The 27,248-nt window shown below is 29.2% G+C and overlaps 1 protein-coding gene across 1 annotated transcript in view; it reads left to right on the plus strand.

The window, feature by feature from the left end:
- LOC142317435 (uncharacterized) overlaps window positions 1-27,248 on the plus strand; it is a 57,007-nt gene that overhangs the window by 4,516 nt on the left and 25,243 nt on the right. Inside the window, exons 4-5 of the mRNA XM_075354001.1 lie at window positions 4,796-4,980; window positions 9,127-9,130. Of these exons, the coding sequence (XP_075210116.1) occupies window positions 4,796-4,980; window positions 9,127-9,130 (189 nt within the window). The remainder of the gene's footprint in view (window positions 1-4,795; window positions 4,981-9,126; window positions 9,131-27,248) is intronic.

Here is a 27,248-nt window from a genome sequence, read left to right on the forward strand (position 1 = left end):
TATAGAAGTGTTTCATGTACCATTTGAAAAAAGTTTAATCCATTCATGTGCCCACTCAAAAAGTCTTTTGAGTAGACAACAAATAAAAATTGTACGGTGCAAGGTCTGGGCTGTAAGGAGTATGTGGAAACACCTCCCACACCAACTTCTTGAGCATTTTTCCCGTTCTCTGAGCAATGTGGGGTGTGCATTGTCATGAAGAATCACACCTTTTGAGACAAATATTAAAAATAGCCCGGATGTTTTTGCTTTATTGTGGGTCTCACTTTCTATTGGAGCATGTTGGAATAGTACTCACTGCTCATGGTACATTGTTATTCTAAATAGTCACCAAAAATTGGGTCTGTAAGTCCCAGAAGACAGTCAACATCACTTTACCAGCTGATGCGTGAGTTTAAAATTTTTTTTTTGGTGGGCAAATCCGGGTGTTTTTACTTAAGTCTTTGCCATTTGAATTTGGGTTGGAAATGATGTAGCCACATTTCATCACAGATTATTATACAAGTACGATCTAGAAAGTATTTATCTTTCACTTCAAACCATTCTTTGAGCTCAAAACAATTGCGAATCCGAATGTCTTTAAGGGCTTGTGTCGACTATCTTGGAACCCATCTCAAACACGTTTTGTGATAATTCAGCATGTCATGAATGATTGAATGCACGTTTTCAACATTATTATTACACAAACTAATAATTTGGGAAATTTTGACTCACATCTATCGTCATGAATAAGATCATTTATGTAATTTTGCGGTGCAGTAGTCAAAACGTCAACCAGTCTTCCAAAGTAAGGAAGAACAGTTGCACTTGTTCTGCTCAAATTAAACTGTTCCACACACTTATACACATTACTGCGGTTTAAACATGTTTCACCATACTGTTTCAACATACTTGAGTAAATTTTCACCAGTTTCACACCTGATAAAAAAAAAATCATAGCACTGAACGATGCTTTTCTGGCATACACATTTCAAGTAGAGCTGACATTCTGAAATCAACAAAAGAAGTTATGTTTATATTAATTATGATTGAACAGCTAATTAAATATGTTCCCAAGGTTGCCAACTTGACCCTCAAAAGATTTCATTGTCGTTGAATGAATATCTTCAATACATTACGGGTGCAAAGTGAAAATTTATGTATCTTACTGCTAATGAATATTTTTATAATTTAAATCCCATGAGTTAAAATAAAAACGTTATTCCATGCAGTCAACTAATATAAAAAATATTCAACCTCTTTCATGCTATTATAACAAAAAAGGTTCATCTGAAAGACTGCTGGAAAGAATGATTCTATATGACTAACAAGCTTGGTTAACGTACATTTATTTCATTAAACAGGCAATATTCCATATTCCTCCTCTATGAATCATGAGACCTTGCCGTTGGTGAGGGGGCTTGAGTGCTCAGGGATACAGAGTAGCTGGACCGAAGGTGCAACCATATCGGAGAGGTATCTGTTGAGAGCCAGACTAAGGAATGATTCCTGAAAGAGGGCAGCAGCTCTTTCAGTAGTTGTTAGGGGCGTAAATCACAATGACTTAAACGGCCATATCAACATCACTCAGTCCTCTGAGTACTGCGCAGCTGAAAGCAATGGAAAACTACAGCTGTTTTTTTTTCCAAGAAAATGTGGCTCTGCATTTTCAAAAGCAATAATGGAGGCGCCTTCCTTGGTAAAATATTCCGGAGGTAAAATAGTCCCCCGTTCGGATCTCCGGGTGGGGACTACTAAGGAAGGGGTCACCAGAAAAGTAAAAAATAACATTCTACGAGTCGGAGCGTGGAATGTTAGAAGCTTAAAAAAGGTTGGTAGGCTAGAGAATTTAAAAAGGGAAATGGATAGGGTAAACGTGGATATAGTAGGAATTAGTGAGGTTCGGTGGGAAGAGGAAGGCGACTTTTGGTCGGGTAACTTTAGAGTAATTAACTCAGCGTCAAATAACGGGCAGGCAGGAGTAGGTTTCGTGATGAACAAGAAAATAGGGAGGAGAGTGGAGTATTTCAAGACGCATAGCGATAGAGTCATTGTAATAAGGATAAATTCAAAACCTAAACCGACAACGATTGTTAACGTCTATATGCCTACAAGCGCCCATGATGATGATGAGGTAGAATGTGTATACGAAGAGATTGATGAAGCAATTAAACACGTAAAAGGAGATGAAAATTTAATAATAGTTGGAGATTGGAATGCAAGCATTGGAAAAGGCAAGGAAGGAAATATAGTGGGTGAATACGGGCTGGGCAAAAGGAATGAAAGAGGGGACCGACTTATAGAGTTTTGCACGAAGTATAATTTAGTAATTGCCAACACCCAATTTAAAAATCATAATAGAAGAATATACACTTGGAAAAAGTCAGGCGATACTGGAAGGTATCAGATAGATTATATCATGGTTAAGCAAAGATTTAGAAATCAACTCGTGGACTGCAAAACTTACCCTGGAGCAGACATTGATAGCGACCATAATTTGGTGATAATGAAATGTAGATTGGGGTTTAAAAACCTGAAGAAAAGGTGTCAGATGAATCGGTGGAATTTAGAGAAGCTTGAGGAAGAGGAGGTAAAGAAGATTTTTGAGGAGGACATCGCAAGAGGTCTGAGTAAAAAAGATAAGATAGAAAATGTAGAAGAAGAATGGGAGAATGTTAAAAAGGAAATTCTTAAATCAGCAGAAGCAAACTTAGGCGGAATAAAGAGAACTGGTAGAAAACCTTGGGTTTCAGATGATATATTGCAGCTGATGGATGAACGTAGAAAATATAAGAATGCTAGTGATGAAGAAAGTAAAAGGAACTATCGGCAATTAAGAAATGCTATAAACAGGAAGTGCAAACTGGCGAAAGAAGAGTGGATTAAAGAAAAGTGTTCAGAAGTGGAAAGAGAAATGAACATTGGTAAAATAGACGGAGCATACAGGAAAGTTAAGGAAAATTTTGGGGTACATAAATTAAAATGTAATAATGTGTTAAACAAAGATGGTACACCTATATATAATACGAAAGGTAAAGTCGATAGATGGGTGGAATATATTGAAGAGTTATACGGAGGAAATGAATTAGAAAATGGTTTTATAGAGGAAGAAGAGGAAGTTGAGGAGGATGAAATGGGAGAAACAATACTGAGATCTGAATTTAAGAGAGCATTAAAAGATTTAAATGGCAGAAAGGCTCCTGGAATAGACGGAATACCTGTAGAATTACTGCGCAGTGCAGGGGAGGAGGCGATTGATAGATTATACAAACTGGTGTGTAATATTTATGAAAAAGGGGAATTTCCATCAGACTTCAAAAAAAGTGTTATAGTAATGATACCAAAGAAAGCAGGGGCAGATAAATGTGAAGAATACAGAACAATTAGTTTAACTAGTCATGCATCAAAAATCTTAACTAGAATTCTATACAGAAGAATTGAGAGGAGAGTGGAGGAAGTGTTAGGAGAAGACCAATTTGGTTTCAGGAAAAGTATAGGGACAAGGGAAGCAATTTTAGGCCTCAGATTAATAGTAGAAGGATGATTAAAGAAAAACAAACCAACATACTTGGCGTTTATAGACCTAGAAAATGGCATTCGATAACGTAGACTGGAATAAAATGTTCAGCATTTTAAAAAAATTAGGGTTCAAATACAGAGATAGAAGAACAATTGCTAACATGTACAGGAACCAAACAGCAACAGTAGCAATTGAAGAACATAAGAAAGAAGCCATAATAAGAAAGGGAGTCCGACAAGGATGTTCTCTATCTCCGTTACTTTTTAATCTTTACATGGAACTAGCAGTTAATGATGTTAAAGAACAATTTAGATTCGGAGTAACAGTACAAGGTGAAAAGATAAAGATGCTACGATTTGCTGATGATATAGTAATTCTAGCCGAGAATAAAAAGGATTTAGAAGAAACAATGAACGGCATAGATGAAGTCCTACGCAAGAACTATCGCATGAAAATAAACAAGAACAAAACAAAATTAATGAAATGTAGTAGAAATAACAAAGATGGACCACTGAATGTGAAAATAGGAGGAGAAAAGATTATGGAGGTAGAAGAATTTTGTTATTTGGGAAGTAGAATTACTAAAGATGGACGAAGCAGGAGCGATATAAAATGCCGAATAGCACAAGCTAAACGAGCCTTCAGTAAGAAATATAAGTTGTTTACATCAAAAATTAATTTAAATGTCAGGAAAAGATTTTTGAAAGTGTATGTTTGGAGTGTCGCTTTATATGGAAGTGAAACTTGGACAATCGGAGTATCTGAGAAGAAAAGGTTAGAAGCTTTTGAAATGTGGTGCTACAGGAGAATGTTAAAAATCAGATGGGTGGATAAAGTGACAAATGAGGAGGTATTGCGGCAAATAGATGAAGAAAGAAGCATTTGGAAAAATATAGTTAAAAGAAGAGACAGAATTATAGGCCACATACTAAGGCATTCTGGAATAGTCGCTTTAATTTTGGAAGGACAGGTAGAAGGGAAAAATTGTGTAGGCAGGCCACTTTTGGAGTATGTAAAACAAATTGTTAGGGATGTAGGGTGTAGAGGGTATACTGAAATGAAACGACTAGCACTAGATAGGGAATCTTGGAGAGCTGCATCAAACCAGTCAAATGACTGAAGACAAAAAAAAAATTCCATATTAAGAACTTTTTCTACATTTATATGGTATATTGAGATATAATTTTGTATTTTTGCAATCAAATATTTAAACACACATGCATTTTGTAACTTAATTGTAAAAATCTTAAAAAAGTATGGGTTTGATTAATGGTTTATTAATATGTTTTTTCCTAGAAATACCACAGTTCAGTTATAGAAGGTGCTAATAAAGGAACACCTGTATTGACTGTTAAAGCAACTGATGGTGATTTAGCTAGAACTCCTCAAGGATTTGGTGATATTCGTTATTCGTTAACTGTTTCACCAGTTAACGTTATGCTGGATTGTTTGATATTGATTCTATTACTGGGGAAATTAAGGTAAGCTATTTTTTAAATTACTATTTTATCTTAACCTAATTAATATTTAACCATTTATAAACAGATTAATTGTTCTAATCAGAACATTTAAATTATATTACTGACCATAATGAAGTGATAATGTTTCTGGCTTTTATCTGAAAGATTCTGGGTTAAGATTCCAGTCAGGTTTGGCATTTTTTCAAATTTCAAACATTAAGCTCTTGTCATTAATGTTAACTGTAACTGGAGTAATTGCGTATTCTTTCTTGGGGGAAATTTGTATTCTTTCTTGGAAACAAATATAGTTTTAGCAATTATTTGTTTGTTACCTGAGGTATATTGTTGCAAACTTATACAGAGTTAGAAGAAAATTGGAGGCGTTTTCATACTACAAAACTGAATGATTAAATTAAATTAAACTGAATGATTAATTAAGTAGATGACAGAAATATATGTACATGTATATAGTTACTGTTACTGTATTTGAAATTTCTATTTGCTGTTCGGATCTGCTGTTATGAATTCATCTTTAATTTTAAATAACAAAATGGAGTAAGATAATTACTCCCATCTTTTTTTTTTTTAATTATCAACTACCAAAATTGCAAATATACGTAGTAAATTAAATGGGACAAGCTTTTGGGATTTCTTGTGTTACACATTGCATTCTATATAAGTGGTATACTTGTAACACTTACTCAAAAATAACTCGATTATTAATTGTTCAACAATTTATCATTAAGTGAGCAAAAGTGTGCATTCTTATTTATACAAGGCATGTTTTTTTTTTGTTTTAAATAAGTACCATTTTAATATAAAAAATAATAAGCAGATTTTTAAAAAAAATTATTCACCTGAAAGCCTGGATTTTAATCTAAAATTCTTCATAATTACCACATACATTAAGCACTTGTCACATCATGTGATCAGCTTCTGCATTTCAGCTCATAGAAATCTGCTGCCTGAGAAGATATAACCTTTGCTGATTGACTGGGAGCTGGTCCAGTGATTAATTTCTCATCGCAAATCAGCTGATTTTGAAGTTGAGAATTCTAAGGTTCAAATCCTAGTAAAGGCAGTTACTTTACTTTATATGGATTTGAATATTAGATCGTGGATACCGGTATTCTTTGGTGGTTGGGTTTCAATTAACCATACATCTTAGGCTTGGTCGACCTGAGACTTTACAAGTCTACATTTCATTTACATTCATACATTTCATCCTCTGAAGTAACACATTACAGTAGTTTTGGTAGCTAAACAGAAAAAAAAAGAGCTTTGTAAGTCGGGTGCTAGGTCAACACTAAACAGTGAGTGATCAATTTGTTCCCAGATAAATGATATGATGAGATCTTAGGTTCAATGAGAGGCATGTGGCCAAGCATTGCAGTGAAGTAGCAATATTCCCATGCTGAGCACATTATGCCTTCTGTTTTTGATTGCACAATGCAGTGTAATAGGTCTCGCAATATGTCTGTGGATTTATCAATTCACCCCAAGACAAAAATCAACAAGCAACACCTCTGCCTATCCTAAAATACAGTGCACGTGATTTTCCAGGCTAACATTGTTTGCTTGAACTTCACTTTCTTGGGAGGTGTTGAGTGTCTCCATTCCATGGATTGTTGCTTTTGATTCCTGTGTAATGTGAGACACCCGTGTCTTCTCACCAGTAACAATTCAGTTTAAAAATGGATCGCCTTCATTGTTGTGTATCATTGTGTAGTTGTATCTTCGTTGTTGTGAGAAAATTCAAAGCACTGGCTAAATGTTTGATTTTGTGCAACTCTGTCAACACTTTTGGTACCCAGTGTCAGCACAAATTCCAAAAATTTAAGCTTAGAGGCACAATTTCATAGAGAATACTTCTTGAAATTAAAGGAAATTCATTACATAGAGATGAAATCATAAACCATTTATTCTCATAGACTTTTCCATTAACTCTCTGCAACAGATCATGAGTAATGACAGATGGTTGCCCTCTCCATGCCAAATTGTGTACTTTTGTATGGCCCTGTTTAATCTCCTAGTCCCATTTTCTCACCATTCCATTGAACATAGTGTAATCTCTGTACACTTCACTAATCTCTCAATGAATTTTGACTGCTTTCGTATCTGTTGCATTTAAGAAACAAATTACAGCACATATTTGACGATCAGTGGCACTGTCTAAAGTGATAGACACTTTAAACTGTAAACAAAGACTAACAATCGTGTAATTATGTCTTTAGCAAGCCAGTAGATGTAGTTACTCGGTGCACATGTGGAAAACAATGACAGCATACTGCAATAAACATATATCAAAAAGGCTACTTAAAAAACATACCTCATACTTTGCAAGATTTTTATAAAATTAAATCATATGCTTTTATAGACCTGCTGATGTTAAGTATACTACAAATTTAGGGGTTCCCGTTATCCAAAGGTATCCAAGTTGCACTGATCTGCCAGTTAAATTGATAGATCACTCTTTCTGCGTCCTTCTGGAAATATGTTGTATTTATTAAACAAAATTATAAAAAATGACTGGTTTCAATAAAAATTAACTAACTAATAAAACCATACATCATGTTGAATTAGTATCACATGATGTGAAAGCCAATTGTAGTTATGCCCATGGCGTTAAGATATCTATCTATATTGTTGTTTTCGGTTGTTATATTTAATTTAGAATAGAAGAGTAAATGAAAAACACAATTTTAATTAAGTTTTTTGAACATGGCACTGTTGGTAAAATAACTATTATACACAATTTTAAGAACAGCTTACCAAAATTCCAATTTACTTCCTCAAGCGCTTTCGGCTATTCTGCCCATCTTTAAGAGGAATTTATAATTAAAATATATTTTTAAAAAAGTAAAATTCACGTAATAAAATTAAGTACATAACAATTATCGTCATTTTGTATTGTTCATAAGTTAAAGTAACTATGTCCGTTTTATAAGAGTGTCACAATTGTTATGAAATCTGTTGATAGTGGAATCAGTTTAGTCAACTTAATAATTGTTGTTTATTATTTGGTTATATAAAATGTCATCATCGAATTTAATCTGTTCATTTATAAATCTGTTGTTATTACATGTGGTGTTTATGAGATTAAAGGCATTATAAAAATTATTAGAATAATCCAGTACTTCCATGAATTTATTTGGATTATAATTATGTTTAATATTTAAGATGTGTTTTGCAAAATTTGAGCAGTCTTTGTATTTCTTTGTTATACAATTGATATGTGCTTTAGTTCTAATTAAAAAGGTACGATTGGTGATACCAGTATATCATAATTTGCAATGAAATACACACCTTGTTTGTTCATATTATATTTATTTCCAGTTAAGGTTTTAGTTGGATCTATTTAATTATAGATTATCTATTAATATTATTATCTATTTAATATTTATATAATTTATGATTTTATTATTAGTAGTATTTGCTGTATTAAAATTAAATAATTTATATATATTTTATTAAATTTTCTATAGCTTAAATTATATTCTATTTTTACATATTTGTTTTCTAAGTTATTTTTTAATTTTATTTTTCCTCTTATATATAATTTACTTTTTAATTTGAAGTATAATTTATCTGTTAAATTATCATTATATCCATTTGATGTGGCAATGTATTTAATATTATTTAATTAATTATTTAATTTTATAGTATTACGTTTAAGATATTTGATTGCTCTGTATAGTGAGGAATTGAAAGTGAAAATTTTTTTGTTTCTATGTATGAAAATGACTAAAGTGAAGTACGATATTTTGTTGGGTTGGTTTCCTATATATGTTTATCTTCAGTTTATTATTATTGAAGATTTTATTAATTGTTATATTTAGATAATCAATTCTATTGTTAATTTCTTGATTCACAGTAAAATTAATTGTTCAGTTGATTATTTTATTACGTTTACAAATTATCTGTTTATTATAAATACTAAAATTTCATCACTACATGTGATCCAACATTTTTATTTAGTATGCATTTAAAAATAATGTGCGTAATATTAAAAATCACTACATACATCTTCTGATTACTACACTAAGAAGAACCCATTGGACCTTTCTTTCCATAAACAATGTATCATGGAATGTAAAATAATTTTGATTTGAACAATGTAGTGTTATTGCTTGATTAATGATGATTTATTGGTTTATACTGTTATAGTCAAGTAATTTTTGTACAAGTTTTATATTTCCTTGTTAAATTTCTTTTATGTTGCACAAAATAAAATAGTTGTATTTCCTAATTGTATTTCTTTTAAATTTTCTACTAACTTTTTGATCTCGTGGAGTATATTTTCTACTTTATCTTTGCAGTTATTTAATGGCTTTAGTTCAGAATTTTAATTTATGAGGTCAAATTATAGTTTATTAATTCTTTTTTTTTTAATTTATTTACTTGCACATATTATGTTTTGTATATTTTAATAATAGGAATATTTATCTGCTTTTGTAATGGGTCTATTGAATAAAAAATTTTTTTTTATTTCTTTCTATAAATGTATTAGTTTAATTGTAAATTAAATTTTGAAGTGTTATTTTTATCAAAATTTATGTTTATGTATATTATTATTTAATTATTAACATGTGATTGTAAAAAAAATCTTTTTATAAATAATATTCCCTCCTCTATGAATCATGAGACCTTGCCATTGGTGAGGGGGCTTGAGTGCTCAGGGATACAGAGTAGCTGGACCGAAGGTGCAACCATATCGGAGAGGTATCTGTTGAGAGCCAGACTAAGGAATGATTCCTGAAAGAGGGCAGCAGCTCTTTCAGTAGTTGTTAGGGGCGTGAGTCACAATGACTTAAACGGCCATATCAACATCACTCAGTCCTCTGAGTACTGCGCAGCTGAAAGCAATGGAAAACTACAGCTGTTTTTTTTTCCAAGAAAATGTGGCTCTCTGCATTTTCAAAAGCAATAATGGAGGCGCCTTCCTTGGTAAAATATTCCGGAGGTAAAATAGTCCCCCGTTCGGATCTCCGGGTGGGGACTACTAAGGAAGGGGTCACCAGAAAAGTAAAAAATAACATTCTACGAGTCGGAGCGTGGAATGTTAGAAGCTTAAAAAAGGTTGGTAGGCTAGAGAATTTAAAAAGGGAAATGGATAGAGTATGTAAAACAAATTGTTAGGGATGTAGGATGTAGAGGGTATACTGAAATGAAACGACTAGCACTAGATAGGGAATCTTGGAGAGCTGCATCAAACCAGTCAAATGACTGAAGACAAAAAAAAAAAAAAAAAAAAATAATATTCAATAATAACAATGAAACAACAAAAAAATCAGAAAAAAAAATCAGAAGTTATTAGTGAAATAAATTTTATGTACTTTTAAAAATGTGCATATGTAATTTAATTGGCATTATTACATGTGTGCATGCGCGCATACACGTGTGTATAATAGATTTGGTAAAATATCTGATTATTTAATATTAATTGAAAATTATAATTTAGAATTGTATTATTTTTGGATATTCTAGTTAAATTTCTGTTCAATTTTATTTAATTATTCTGGAATTTCTGTTTAATTTATCTACATTGAAGTTAACTACAAAGTGACTGAAAAATAGACCCTCACAAGAACAACATATATACTGAGGCATACATGCCTGATCTTTAATAAATTGCAAAAAATTCTTATTTTTAGTTTATTAATCCTCTGATTTTGTTGGTCAGTATTTTCCCTAAGATGGAGTTTATCATTATTTCGTTTAGTTGTTATTTGTTGCCAGTCACTATCGCTCTTTGGTTTGATATAACTCTTCTGATCCTAATTTATGTTTACATTCTCTAGTTTTCAAATTTTCTCTCATTTTATATTCTTCGTCCTCTTAATCGTTTTATTTTTTCCTTGGTGTAACATTTTCTTCCTCTTTATATTTATCATCTCTTAATGTTTTTATTTTTTTTGTTCGCAACATTTTCTTCCTTTTTTTTAATTTAAATATTTTGATTTATTAATAATATAATTCTTAACCTCTGATTGTAAAAAAAAAACTTTTACAATAAATAATAATTCAGTAATAATAAAAAGAAAATATGAAGAAAAATCAGAAGTTATTAGTGAAATAACATTTTATGTACTTTTAAAAATGTGTATATATAATTTAATTTAATAGGTGTACAAGGAAGTCATGTGGTGTCCACATCAGATTATTATTTTTTTTTTAATAAAAGGGAAATAAACTGTTATAGTTAATACTACGTAAAAATAATGTTGTTTGTTTATTTTAAAGTTTGGAAACCATAGTTGTTACTAATTTACACATGTATTCTGTATAATTCTGTATAGTTTTTTAAAGTCTATATTTTTTTTGTACAAGTCATCAATTACAGGTTAAAAAGTATTTTTTTGTATATATAAAACACTTCCTTTATAATTGTATTATTTACTTTGATTTTTAAGTAAGGAGATAACTTTTTTAAACATTTTTTAATGAATTCAACATTAATTTAATGTTGAATTTGTGTTATTGTGTTATTTTTAATTCTTTATCTTATTATACATACATACATACATACATATAGACTCGTTACTCTGTACTATTATACAAATATAAATAAATAATTTGATCCACCAAGTACAGAATAAAATTAAATTAGGTAGGATGACACTTAACCTTATATCATTGTATATTCACAAGAGTACTTTCATGGTTTTCTCCTATCTTCAGTTGATATAATCTTTTTATTGTTCATGTAAAATTACATACACACCATTAACAAAATCAATTCTTGATATATACAATAAAACAGAATTTGCTAAAACTTTAGATATAAAATTAAAAAAAAATTGAAAGTTAAAGTTACAAATTCCATTCATAAAAATATGTCGTCAAATGATAAAAATATTAATTAAAAGTTAAAATGATAAATGTGTTAAAAAGAATGAATTTGTGTGTGTGTGATTTAGGTAGCTAATATTATATTACTGTCAAATTCATTTTTGTTAACTTTTAATTAATATTTTTATTATTTGACGACATATTTTTATGAATGGAATTTGTAACTTTAACTTTCAATTTTTTTTTAATTTTATATCTAAAGTTTTAGAAAATTCTGTTTTATTGTATATATCAAGAATTGATTTTGTTATTGGTTGTATTTATAATATGTAACTTTACGTGAATAATAAAAAGATTGTATCAACTGTAAATGTGAAAAATTGTCAAAGTACTCTTTATGTACAATGTATAATGATTATGTAATTATGTGATTATGTATTATGTGATTATAATGATTATGATTCTGTGTAATGATATAAGGTAAATATCATCCTACGTAATTTAATTTTATTCTGTACTTGATGAATCAAGTTTAATAATAAGTTTTATTAGTTGTGTTTAGTTTCTCGTAGACGATAAGCAAAAATGTATAAAATATATTTATTACATCTTTTGAATTAAAAGTGAGGTCTAGTTATAAAGTTTTGGAATATTTATAAATTTTTGTAACATCCTACTCAGAGTGAAGCCTATCTGTAATGTATTTCCTTCATAGGCGATGCTCTGATTTCAATTTGTCACCCCTGGAAGCAGTCTTGGTAGGCATTTTTCAGTATAGCATTTGTTTATTTGCAATTTTTTTTTATCCCAAATCATCATCCTTTTAAAGGGGATTTCAGTTTAAAGAATAAGCAAGGTCTGGTGAATCCTGGTCAGGTAATTGGGTTTCTGAGGAAGCATAGTTGTCTTAGTTTTGGCTGGAAATCAAGGCTGGTGAGTGAGCTAGCATTCAAACATATATGCAAAGTTTGTTACACAAACTTTGCAGGTATTTTTGTATTTTTTAATTTTTTTTCTTCATAAGATATGACAAGATCCTATTAATTTGTTGCAATCTTCTGCTAATTCTGAACTATCCACTAACTAGGAATGCATGATTTCATGATTATATGAAGTGTGAGGATTATTTACATGATGTTAAGGCACCAGATGTGGATGATTATCTGTTGATTGATAACTATCCTCAGTTCTCCTTAGCCATTTACAACAACACACACTGACCTTCATAAACATTTTTTATTTATGAGTCAGCTGTCATAAATATAAATATTACCTCATAAATATCACCCATCTTAATGCCCAAAACATTTTTTACATGTACTTGAACAGCTGTAATTCAATAAATATCTGCTGTAGAATGATGAAACTGGTGACAGATTAGGCTTGAAGTAATTCACTTTGCCAAACCACTTATAAGCAATTGTAACAATTCATGTTGATGGATTACTGAAAAAGTTCAAGAATGATTTGTGTAGTTTTATAAAAAGTCTAATTTTTCAAAATTAAAGAAAAATATTTTGGGAAATTCAGTTTTGAAATTTTAACTCTCATATTAAAACCATTTGGGTTTCTTTTAGAGTGATTTTGAATTTTTGTAAACTTTCTAATCTATTGGTTTAATAAGAAATCTAACATTGGTTTAATATGAAGTCTGTTCAACCAATAATTCTAAAATTGTAGCCGATAATATAAATGGAAAAAATCTTGAGATTTTAAAAATAATTATATTAATATTTCTTGAGGTGCTAAAAGTTATGTGTAGATACTTAATATTCCACTCCATAATTAACATGATAAAACTTTTTAATAATTATATAAACACCTTTTTCACTTCAGTATTTTAGGAAATAAGTGTAAATAATTATATTTGTATGAATGGAGAAATTGCTGATTCTCTTCTTTTTTTTATATAACTAGAAAGCTGAAATTCAACATAGTTATTATCATCATTAGTTTATCAATTCATAAGGGAATAAATTAAGTAGGAGGAGGATTGAAAAAAGGTTCTGAGATTGGAAGAGCTTGAATCTTGATATAGTGATGGTTTTTCCATAGTGTACTTTATTTTGAAGGTTTTGCCCCACTTTTCCTAGGGGGATGAAAAGGGATGTAAACTAACAAACAAGGAAACCCTTACATTACTTACTTTTTATTAGTTCTCCCTTTTTCTAAGTAGCTAGAAAAGTAAAATATTATAAAATTGTAGCCAATATATAACTGCAAAAAAATCTTAAGATTTTAAAAATAAATTTTATTAAAATTTCTTGAGGCGCTAAAAATTATGTGTGGATACTTAATATTCTACTCCATAATTAACATGATAAAACTTTTTCAAAATTATATAAACACACAAGTTATTCCAAAGGGGTCTTCAGTACGAGAGAGTTATTTTAAATAATAATCGCATAATTAAATAATGGTTAAAAAAGATATGCAGAGATCAGAACTGGAAACTTGAAAACTGATGTGGGTGTTCATGTACATCAAAGCTCCTTTCAAAAAGTGTATTTCATATTTTTTTCCTAACGTGTGTAAAGATCTGAAGACCAATTTTCCATACAGTATACATCGCTTCAGTTAAAATGATACTGATGTCATATATAATTACTCCACTAACCTCAAGCTAATATTTACTCCAAGTTTGGGAATTTTCCTTAGAAACAAACCTAAAAGAGTTAAATTGCGTAGTTTTATCTCCTGACCTTCTTATCTCTTCTGTACCTGTTTTGATAGAAGCTTGAAATTGATCATAGATAATAAAATTAATATTCTATCAAATATCTCAGGTTTTCCATATGAACAACCCTGAAAAGCATGAAGCAGAATTGGAGTGCATTTCATCCCCTTACAAATTTTTTTATCCAGTTGTAATAAAAACTAAAATTTGTTTTTGAAAGTAACTTTAATAAAAAAAAAAAAATTAGGGTTTTCCTTTTTATTCCCCGTAAAAAGGGTCTTTGTTAATCACTTAGTAGAAAGTCCAAATGTTCTTTCATTAATCAGCAAGTGTATTATTTTATTTTTGGAGGAACATTTAAATTATTTAGATTTTAAAATCCTAAAAATGATTCTTATTGAGGTAGTGTGTGAAAAAGTAAAACCAGGTTTGGCTAGTCTTTAGTGAACTGTAAGCTTCTCTCATGTAGCGAACAAAAGATGAATGAGTTATCATTCATCTTTCCTCATTCAAGGGAACATAAGATCCCTTCTCATGAACTGAAATGGATTTCTTTCTTTTCTTAGAGTCTTAAAATGCAGTTGTGAAATAGATGAAAGTTCAGATGGTTTGAAACGCATGTAGATAAACTATACAGTGTAATTTTTAAACAGAAAGAGTAGTTAGAATAATGGTAAGTAATAATGCTTACATAAGTAAAATATATACCTGCCATAAGTGCATTAAACATAGAGGATTCATGATAATAATCATTTATATTGAGGAAGGATTAAATTTTAAAAGTTTAAAATTTGATACAGATGCTAACTAAAAAATTCCGACGCCTTAATTCAAGATTTCAAACCATTTTTACAAGTATCAAAACTGGATAATGTTTCATATTTCCAGTTCATAGTCATAAATATTGGAAACATTTAACAAAAGCATCATGTGAAAGAATAAATACCTATTCATATATTCTGTTCACTGATAAAATTTCAGATTGACTTGATGAAAATTAAATACTGATGTGAAGCAAGTAAATGTGTGTGTGTGTGTGTGTTTCAAAAGGGCAATAAAAATAAAAAAGAGCTGAAAAATTCATTTGTTACTCATATGAAGAATTGGAATTTTATCTAGTTTAATTGTAAAGAAAAAAATTATTTTTCAATCATTTTGAAAATTTCTTGTTAGTGCTAAAAATATGTACAAAATGTGTTATCTTATAGTAACCATAAATTTTAACATAATCATTATTAGTTTAATAGTTTTATGCAAAGCAGTTATAGCTTTAACACATTAATTCTCAAACTTTTTTAAATCGGCCATCACCTTCCTTGACTGGCCTGAACGTCTCCAATTTTTTGTGGGACTTTTACCATCCCCCTTGAAGGCCTCCAGCACCCACAAGAGAGCGTTATCGCCCACTTTAAGAATAAATGCTTTAGCATCTGATCTAAGATATTAGGTACTGGTTTTTTTTCATTTTTATTGCACCCATTTTGTGTGATGAGCAAAGGGTGCTCCTAAATCTTCGCTTATTGTCAGACATTATTATACAAGTATTTTAGTGTGAGTAAATTGGCTTGTATTATTACTACATGTATTATAACAACTATTAAATATAATATTCTTTGTTATGCATGATGAAAGCCAAAAATATAATGATTATAGATGATCCAACTGGAGTCAGAAGTTGCTCATAAAAAAGACATGATCATTATCAAAAGTAACAGCCATTCTAAGCTTGATGGGGGGAAGTGCAGCATGAAATGGTTTCTGTTAACTTTCTTTTTGAGCCAAATGTATGGTTTAATATCGGCATAACCAAGCCCACAAAATTGCAGGTGATATACAGTTCAACAATTGATACTTGCAGAACTCTGTTCATAACCACAGGGCCTGACTGCATAGTGGACATCATTACTTTAAAACAAAGAAACTTTGAATGGTGCCTCATTTAGTTCAGATCTTGTACATGGAATAGATTCATAAGAAAAACTGGGATAGATAGTGCAAAGCAGTACAAAGTAATGCATCCATTTTTTGTTGTGAAACAGTGCATTATATACACTACTTCAACTAAGTAGGAGAATTTTACAATAAATGGTAAAAGAATAATTTTTTACTTCATAAGTACCCATAAAATAAAATTTTAGATCAAACATGCAGTCAGTTTTCTTGTAATTTATAATAAAAAGTTTATATATAAAATTAAGATAATAAACTCTGTTGCTAATGTAAAAATAAAGTACATGCAATTAATAAAAATTATACTAAACATATTTAAACAAACTGAACATGAGCATCGTAAAAAATGAAATTAAATAAAAAGTAGTAGTAGAAAATCAATAATTACAGTTGCAATGATTATCAAAGAAACAATAGACATTACCACTTAAATATCAGCAATTTATAACAGTGTGATCAAAAAATCTCTAAATTTCATTGGTGATAACAATGTATTAGCTAAAAAACTTTTATAATGTAGTATGGCAGTTTTGGATCTGAAAATGACAATTGGTTCAAAGCATTTATGCAGCTATTCACTAATTCAACCACTTTTACAATGATTTATTTAAATTTTAATATGACATTTTTTAATTATAAATAAATAGTGATTTTTAAATTAAATAATAGGTTAGACTAGTTGCATGATTTATCAAATGTGAAGCAAATAGTTTTTAATTAAACATACCTGAGAAAGTATATTTATTTTGCTATTATTTTAAAGTTTTAGTATTTTAAATTAATGCTAAGTAATTAATTCTTTTAATTAATTGCTCATGCTTAATGGTTGTGTATTATGAAGTGTTATAAATAAAAAAATGTAAAATGGCAAAAAGAGTGAGTGCTACAGGTTTTCAGAAGCATTTTAATCAGTTTATATAAGTAAGATATGTGCCTGTGCTGCAGTTTTCATTTAAAAACTTTGGAACATTTACAGTGTGTTTATAAATTTTCTTGTGTTTACATACTGAAACAGGTTAATCAAAATATAAAAAATGTTTTGCCACATATTATGTACTTGCTGCATGAACTATAATATAAATATTTCTTATTTTTAAAAGTTTCATGTATATAAATGAACGCATGATTGACAGAAATAAAATTTGAATGAATATTATTGGAGCTATAAAAAACTGGAATTGATATAAAATTCATAGTTGAATTTTTGCTTAGATTATGTTATATTCTATTATTAATGTATTTGATTATATCAAAGTTTTATTATTGTTATTTTGTACATTTATTTTTATTTAACACACAAGTTGTCTCATGAAGAACAACAACAGTTATTTCAGGATATGTACTGCATAAAAATAAAATAATAAATAGATTTTAAATAAAGAAGTTCATGTAAATAGATGTTTAGAAACTTTGCTTTTGAGTTATAAATAGCAAAAAATTTTGTCATAATTCCTGCTTCTGTTGCAAAGTGAAACTATTGAAATTCTTATTTACCCAAATTATTACAAAAAATTAATGGCTGTATATGTTTGTTGACATCACATGAAAAAATATATATGTCTTCAGTTAAAATATATCTTTCAGTTTTTGAGAGAACTGTTGTCAAGCCCAAAAATTTAATAAAAAGCACACTTTTCAGGTCTGGTGTAACTTTCTTTGTTAAATTTGCAGTAAATTTATAAAATTTTGTATATTAAATTAATAGAGTCTAATTCAGAGAAAATTGTAAATATTCAATCAAGTAACAGCAGATAAAGGATTTAGCAATTTTTACTTGTTTAACAAAACATAGCAGAAACATTTTTTAATTTTGACTGACTCAAAGATCTTTTTTATATTGAAAAAAAAGAATGTAAAAAAATAATTACTCAAAGTAAATAATTAAAACAATACATTACAGACATATAGCTAAGAATTATTCAAAATATTGATAGTCACTGCATACATAATTCTCCGCTAATCATGTATATAAAAACATTTTTATCATGTATCTTTTATATAAATGTACTTGGGTTGTATAAAATTTCTTGGGTGTTCTCTGTATTATATCTGGTTAGTTTCACATGCTTAATTCATTAACTTATTGTTCATACATTAAAGATTTCATGTTACCCCACAGGTCCAGTGTTGGTTAGGTGATCTTGCAATCAACTAAGATTGTTCGCTAATTTTTTAACTTAATATTGCCATTAAAATGGTACCTTATTTAATTGTTAACTCTTTTAATTTAAAAAAAAAATTCTACCAGATTTTTCAATAATTTAAAAGATCATTGGTTTGGTTTTTTAATATCGACAATATTTTACTATCAGACATGGTATGTTTAAGGTCTAAATTTCTTTTATGTATGACAGTGAACTTTACATGCATTGGTTTCCTCAGAATTAAATTCTCTACAAATCTTGTTAAGTAGTTTTATTTGTTAAAAAAGTATTTTTTTTTTTTTTTACTCATATTTTTTGTGTTTTACTCAATAGTTTTCTTGAAAACTACTGAAGATACAGTTCTAGGACCATTAAAAAAAAATTGCAGATAAAGTTAACTAATTAAAATCACTAATTTTGCACTTTAATTTGTAACCCAAGAATTTCATTGTAGCCTATCATTTTTACTTCTAGAACAGAAATCAGCTCAAATCTTTGCTAATTATAACAAGGCATTTCTAGGCCTGTATGTCTATAGTATGAACATTTTTCTTATTTTCACTAATAGAACATATCCTGAAATAACTTCCTGGACGAAGTTGTTTCTTCATGAGACACCGTGTATGTATGTGTGTGTGTATATATATATATATATATATGAATGTAATAAAACAACTTTACTTATAGACCTGTCAAAAAATCATTACATTATTATAAAATGCAGCTCTTTATTGGAGTAACAAAAAATCAAACTTTGCTAAATAAAATAAATATTTTTGAAAAAGAATATGTATATTTCAGGAATAGTATTCATTTGATGTCCAACATATGTTTATCAAAAAGACAGCACATTTAAAAATACATTTTGTAAAGCAATACAGTCAAATTTATTAAGAGATGTAGCCAAAAACTGATACTTCTCTCTGTGCTAATTGATTGAAACGGGTTAAACAGTTATTAAATATTTAAGAGTTAATTATTTTTCAATATATGAGGTTTGTTCAGAAACTTTATTTTTTAAATTTGTATTATTTTACTGATTATTGGTCCTTGTCTCCTTCAAATTATACTCCCCTTCCCTATTCACACACTTTTCCCAGCAGTGATTCTACTTCGCGAAGCAGTCCTTTAAAGCTTCATTTGAAATGGTCTTTAAGGTGCATGAAGTTTGCTTTAATGTCATTAATAGTCTCGAAAATGGTGTCCTTACATCACCGATTTTAATTACTGAAATAAGAAAAAATTGCAAGTAGGGAGGCTGAAGGAGGGCAGTTATCTGATTTTCGGCACAAAACTATGAATTTTCAAAGCTGAGTGTGTGGGGGCACATTGTTGTGGTGAAGGAAACCATGAGTTGTCTCACCACAACTCTGGTCTCTTTTTGCAAATTTGTTTACGTAACGATTGTAATATCTTGATAATACGTACAGTTCACTGTTTCATCATGAGGCAAGAATTCAAAATGCACAATTCCACTAAAATCAAGAAAACAGAGAGCATAATTTTGACATTGGATCGAGACACATGCTTTCTTGGGGCATGTAGATCCCTAGCTTTCCCTATGGAGCTTGGGGCATGGAGATCCCCAGCATGGGTAAACCCAGCTTTTGTCTCCTGTTGTAATCCTTTGCATGAATGTTTCATCATCATTGGCTTGTTTAAGAAGTTGATGACAAACATTCACTTGATGTTTTTCCTGCTGTTCAGTCATCAAACAATGAACAAACTTTACTGCAACTCAATGCATGCTCAATTTTTCAGTCAAAATGTCATGAAATGAACTAATCGAGATGTTAATCTCTTCTGCAAGTTCTGTGACTGTCAGTTGGTGATTTGCATGCACCAGATTGTTGATTTTCTGAACATGGGTGTCATCAGTTAAAATCGAAGGCCGTCCTAGTCAAGGGTCATCTTCAGTTGAATGACGACCACTTCTGAATCGTGAAAACCATTTGTAACATTGCATATGACCCAGAGCATCATCTCTGTAAGCTTGTTTGAAAAGTTGAAATGTTTCTTTGAAAATTTTCTCCAGTTTCCCACAAAATTTTACATTGTATTGTTGCTCGCAAAAAAAATTGCTGTTAACACTTAAATACATTGCACTCAAATAAAAACTCAAAATCAAAACAAGATATCAACAATCCAAGAATATCTGGTTACAAAGGGGATTATGCAGAACACAATCCTGCCAACTGCTTGTCACTAAATATCTCTGTTGGCCTGCAGTTAAATATGTTCAGATATTTTCTGAACAGACCTTGTATTAGTGTAAATTTATTTGAAGGTTTAAAAAATATGGTATTATAACTCATTGTAAAAATCGTTTTAAGAAATTAATTTCTAAAAGTTTAAGAAATATTGGTCTGACTTGACCAATAAAAAAAAACAGGAGGCCTTGGATTACTAGGTAATCCAAGCTGTAATAAACTGCTAGTTATGTTTTTTGTGTAACTGCTAACTACGAAATAAAAGAGTGCTTGGAAAATTCCACAGGTTCAAAAAAGAGGGTGGTAGTTAACCCATAGAGCTTTTATAAAGAAGTGGCTGACAGGATCCCATAGATAGAACTAGGACAGAAGGTGATGTAACTTCCATGGCAGTCATCAAGTAATGATAAATAAATGAAGGGGAGGGAAGAGAAAGAGAACTGCTTCTAAGTGGGCTAGATTGATTAATTGTTTTGCACAGGACCTAACCTCTGCTATACTTCACTTATAAAAATGAACAACCAATTTCCAACAACTAGAAATCAACAAAATTAACTTTTCGGTTTGGTTGGGACATTGAAAAAACTGAGTGTGTATGGCAATATGTTAGTTTTACAAAGTACAAAGCTTGTTAAGGAAGGTCCAAAATGGAACTTCCTTAAAAAAATTTCTATGTGCGAGTCCTGTGAGGTTTATGTTAGAGAAACATGTCCTCAGGGCTGTGTATTAAGCTTTATTATTTTCAATAGTGATAAGCAAGATTATTAAGAATTTACTTAAACCATCATGTTATATGTTAACAATTTTACATCCTTGTGACACCCATGTCTTTTGCCTAGTGTTTGCTTCAAAATTCATAAAGTCCTTTTTAAATGGGCAATGGGTTCATATTTTCAACTGCTGAAACAGCATGTGATTGCTTTTCTTTTTTAAGAATCAATGATAATCATAAATAATTTTGTGTCATTAGGAATCTCGTTACCATCCATAAATAACACTTTAAAATCTTTAATTTTCAAAATTATGGGCAGTTTCATTATTGTCCATATTTTCTAAAGTATTTGAAAAAATTATGAAAATTATACTTTAAACATTTCTTGAAAAGCATAATGTATTTACAGACTTTCACTACGATTTTAGAAAAAAATTGTTTATGACTCGGCTGTTTCCCAGATTTTTAGAAAATTTATTAAATAATGTAAATAAAAATATAGATTAACAAGGTAACAGAACTGTTTTTTTTTCTCAGTGTAATATTTTGGCTTATGAGGAAAAGCTTTATTATATTTTAATTACAATTTTTAATAAATTCCTGAACCATTTTGAAAAATCATCTCATCAATTTATTTAAAATGGAATTAAAAGATTTCTTTGGCAGAAACAATATTAATTGTGGAAGATTATTTAAATAATACTTTTTTTTAATTGAAAAAATAGTGTTTTCTCCATCTTTGTTCAACATACACATAAATATATTCTCAAATAATTTTGCCAATACCTTATGAATTGTGATTTATTTTGTAGTTATTTTTTTTTATATTTAGTATCTTCATGTATAATTCTCAACAGTATTTCACATGTTTATATGTATATTTTAAATAATTGTTATGTGATGTGTAATGTATTATTATGTATTGATAGTGTAAAATATTTATTATTTCAGTGAACACACGTGAGACATGAATTAAATATTTAAAAGAACTCAAATTTTTGAGATACTTACAAATTTTTAGATTTCTTACATTTTTTTATAACAGAAGTTAGGGTGTAGATTGGATATAATTAAACAATATGAGTTATATAAGGTATGATGAGATTTTAATTAGATTATGGATCTTTATTTATTTACTTCTTCATTAGATAAATCATTCTTAGGATTTTTCATTTAAAAAACTTACTTTCTGCTGGTGTCTTTGGATCTAGTCCTGTAGCAAAGCAGAGAATTGTGGTTCTTTGACAGCAGCTGGATATAATTGCAGTGATGTATATATGTTGGATTAAGATATAACCTGAAGATCGTGTATGGTATTGCTTTGGGTGTTTGCTTGATAATATTATTTTGAATGTTCTAATTGTCCTTATGTGTTTTTACGAAAGGAAGTTCTTATTCCAAGTCTAGAAACATCCAATCATTTTTTGTCAGGACAAATCGGAAAGTACAGATGTAGTTGAGACGCCAGTGACCTCATATATTAAATTATACTCTCAGCAACATCACTGGAAAGGGGTTGTTCAATGAAATCACTACCTCAAGGTATGAATGGAAACATATTTTCCTTTCTTCAAATGGTTACTACAGATTTAACTTCTTGTTTGTTGCTTCTATCTCATTTTGCACTAAAAACACAGTGACAGTTGTACCTTGAAGGCTTGAGTTATGAGTATTTAAGATGTAAACAATGTCCTCCAAATAAGCAAGAGATAAAAGCAATGTTGTGAAATCATTTAAATTGTGTTAATTCAAATTTAGAATTTATTAGAATCAACCTTATTTCATCACAAAACTCAAAACAATTTACCCCAAGACAGCCAGTGCATTTCTGAATGCTTTAAAAAGTGTTCATGATCACTTCCTATTTCATTACAAAGAGTAGACAACAACCGGCTTTTAAGAAGATGGGCCTTAATAAAATTGGCAATTTTTACTACCTTGTCGAGAACAGTTTTCATTTTGTAGAGCACATAGTACTTTGCAATGTTCACAACAATTTGGCCATTTCTCAAGAGGTGCCACTTTCTGGATATTCCTGACAATGCCCTAGCACTATGTTTGTGTATACCTACATATTTTTCTTGGAACTTTATAGTTATGAAGTCATTGACAACATTGAAAAGAGGTGTATTAGGAAACACAAATTCACTAAACAAGTCTTCACAAATTTATTTTTGTATTAGTTTTGTACAAAAGTTACCATATTAGCATTATTCAAAATATCATGACTTCATCCAACTGAAACACAAAATATTCACTATTACATAACCATTCTAGCAAAATATTTTTCACATTTTGGGCCATCTCATTGATTCTTCTATTTATTGTATTTGCAGATAACTATATTACAAATGCTTGTTGGCATGTTTTTCAATAAAAACTCTTTGCTATTGCTTTTGTTGCATGCAAAATTAAATCTTGCCCCTTGTATGGGGTTGCTTATTTCTGGCAGTCAAAAGGGCGACTTTGTAAGAGACAAGAATTTTATTCCACACACAAAGTCAACATTTCTGTGAAAACCATGAAGTTACATTTTTTTGTTTTGAAAATATTCTATTGCTTTATTAACTATTGTTATGTTTTGTTTCAAGATAGTGTCTCAATTGTGATGGTGTCATAGATTCATTTGATAACACTTTGCAATCAAGAACACACTGTTGTCTGTGTTCACCATCTTTATTCTGAATGGAAGATCCTATTTGTAAATAAGATGCATAATTTTTTTGTGAAGAAACTGTTTATCTGCACTTCTAATATTTTTGAAAACATTAGATTTTTTTTCTAATTGTTGTCTGCCTTTCATTTCAACAATCTCTCATTTGAACCATTGATCCATATCTAAATAAGATTGTGAACAAATTGAGAATCAGAAAGTGACAGCTGTTTCAGTACACAGTAACTTCTTCAGATGTTACAGACAGAATACAAAAGCTTAAAAATATGATACAAAGAAAAAAGTAAATGTATAAAACCAAAAGAGATAAAATACACAAAGATAAAGAGCAGCAATAGGAAGTTTACACATGTATCAGTAATGTATAAACTTATTGGTCAAGTCAGAAAAAGAGGAGGGCAATATTGACGATAAGATACAAAGCCCATCTCACATTTATAAGTTTAATAATGATGAACTATTACAGTCTAATTGATCATTTAAAAGTAAATTAGAATTTTTTATTAATAAGTAAACGTATATTATATAAGTGAATGTGTGAAATTTTGTTTACTTTTGTTGGAATGAATTGCTTAAAGAAGGAAAAACTAGTAACTGTAGTTTTGTATAGTTTAATTTTTTTCTTCTTTAATGAATATCTTTAATTGACAATTTCACCTCCCAAGGAGACTAGAGCTTCAGTCTGTGGCTTAAAACCTTCCCTGGGATAACATGAATGTATCCTGCAAATTTGGAAGCAATCAGTCAGTTGGTTTTCATGTGATGCAAGAACATACAAACAAATAAACTTTCAGATTTACATATAAAATTCTGAAGTACTTGATTAATTAAACTTACTTGGTAATCATTATTTACAGATATTCATAATAATATTAAGTTCGTTCTCAAAATTATCATCTGATATTGGAATATCTAATAATCTATAAATGTAATTGTTAAAAGCATTTAATTTACATGCAGACAGATAATGATGTACTGTGAGTGACAGTATCAGTATGTGAGGGTTTGTGATGTATGATAAAATCCAATTTGTTATTAATTTTAGTAATATTTTAATCTAAAAAGACGATAGAATTATTTTGTTCCACTTCCAAAGTAAAATATATACTTTTGTGTTATTTGTTAATAAAATTCAAGAATATTCCTAGTTGTTTCAAGCTACCCGTAAACCAACCAAAAATATCATCCATGTATCTATACCTAAATTTGAACTATTTAAAGAAAGGATGAGCATAAATTTTGTTATAAAGTCATTTATAAAAATTTCAGCACCTAATGGTTAAGTTGGTTACCAATATTAATTAGACCCTCTTTAGAGTGTAAATCTTACTATTAAAATAATTTTGATTAAAACAAATGTTCAATGCAAATATCTTAATTCTAGTAATTTTATTAGTTTTCTGGATAATCAGAAACTTGTTAACAATATTGATAACCTCTTGTGGTGGAATACTAGGAAATAAATCTTTTACATTAAATGAAAGTAGAGTAGGATTTATGGAATATATAAATCCTTAATATTTTCAACTAGCACAGCTGAGTTTTTAATATTAAATTTTGTTTGAAATTTACAATGATATTGGATAATATTAATAATCTTCCTAGAAAATTTATCAGCAGGAACATTAACATATGAAACTACTGGTCTAATTGAGTGATTTTCTTTTTGTAATTTAATAAGAGAATACAATTTGGATAGCTGTGGATTCATTACTGTTAATGTGAAACCATCACTTTCCCTGAAAATAGAACAATTCTTAATAATTCTTTGAGACTGTTTGAAATTTAATTGTAAGATTCACCTTAATATCATATTTGTTAGGATCAAAAATTCAGAGTTTTTGAGATTTTTCCAAAGCAATGAAGTAGAGATTTTCCTTTTATCTGCATATGTAAAAACTATTATCATTCTCCAATGCCTTATTTTTTTTATTGAATTGATTAAATCTAAGTTTCTGCTCTTTGGTAATCTAATGTTTACTCTTTGGTAAACATTATAATTATCATTTTTACAATTTTTAATTTTTGTAGAAAAACATTGTTTTTTGTTAATTATTTCTTGAAACAAAATATCCTTATTAACTTTAATTTCAAAATAAGTTCATATTCTAAGCTTAAAATTTATATATTCTTATATTTGTCTAAGTTATAACTAAAACCTTTCTCTAAAAGTTGAATTTCATGTTCACTAAACACTACATCCATTAAATAAATAAATGTTATTTGTAGTAATACAAATAAAATGGGCTTCATCCATCAATTATTTTTATCAAATAATTGATGGATGAAGCCCTTACTTGATGAAAATCCATTGTAACTAAAAGAAAAAGAAAACAAAATATGTTTCTTTGAAAACATATTTACATATTTTTAAAAAAAAAAGTTAACATATTACTTTTCTGTGTGTTTTTGGTAATCAAGATATTTATTTTATAGGTGGTATGGCTAAGTAGTCTTCTTATCCAAGGTAATATTTTTTGTTTCTTTAGTGTGCTTATGTGGATTTCCTTTTTTTCTGTATTTTATTCTAGAAATATTATTTTTATTTATATAATTTTAATTTATTTTTGTGTTTGGTTGATTTTTTTCTGATTCATCAATTTCTTTTTATGATAATTGTATAAATATTTTTTTTTGTTTTGTATTTTGGTAGATAATTTATTTTTTGATTATTTGTAGATGATTATTTTTTAATTCTGTCTTTGATTATAAAATTAATCCTTTATTATTTTTATTTATATATATTTTTTGTGAAATTTAAAAAAAAATATTTAGTGTTCATTTTCTTTTTGATGGATTTTCATCAAGGCCTCATCCATCGATTATCACTGGTCAGTATAAAATTTGGTCTTTAAAGGAAGTAGATGTTCTACATAGTATTTTATATGCTGAATCTGAATATGTATTCCGAAACAACCCATCACATAACATTCTTAAGTTACAACCCCTTACATTTATTTGTTCCATCATTTTTGGAACAAACAATACAAATAAGTTAGTATGTTTGTATGTTTACTTATTCACATCTGATTTATATTGTGATCCATACTGTAGACCTATATTTGATACATAACAGTCAAATGATGTCATCTCATGTCAAGCCAGATATGACTCAAGTAATGAGTAATTC

The sequence above is a fragment of the Lycorma delicatula genome, chromosome 1 (genome assembly GCF_047948215.1).
Source record: "Lycorma delicatula isolate Av1 chromosome 1, ASM4794821v1, whole genome shotgun sequence".
In the NCBI taxonomy this organism is placed as follows: Eukaryota; Metazoa; Arthropoda; class Insecta; order Hemiptera; family Fulgoridae; genus Lycorma; species Lycorma delicatula.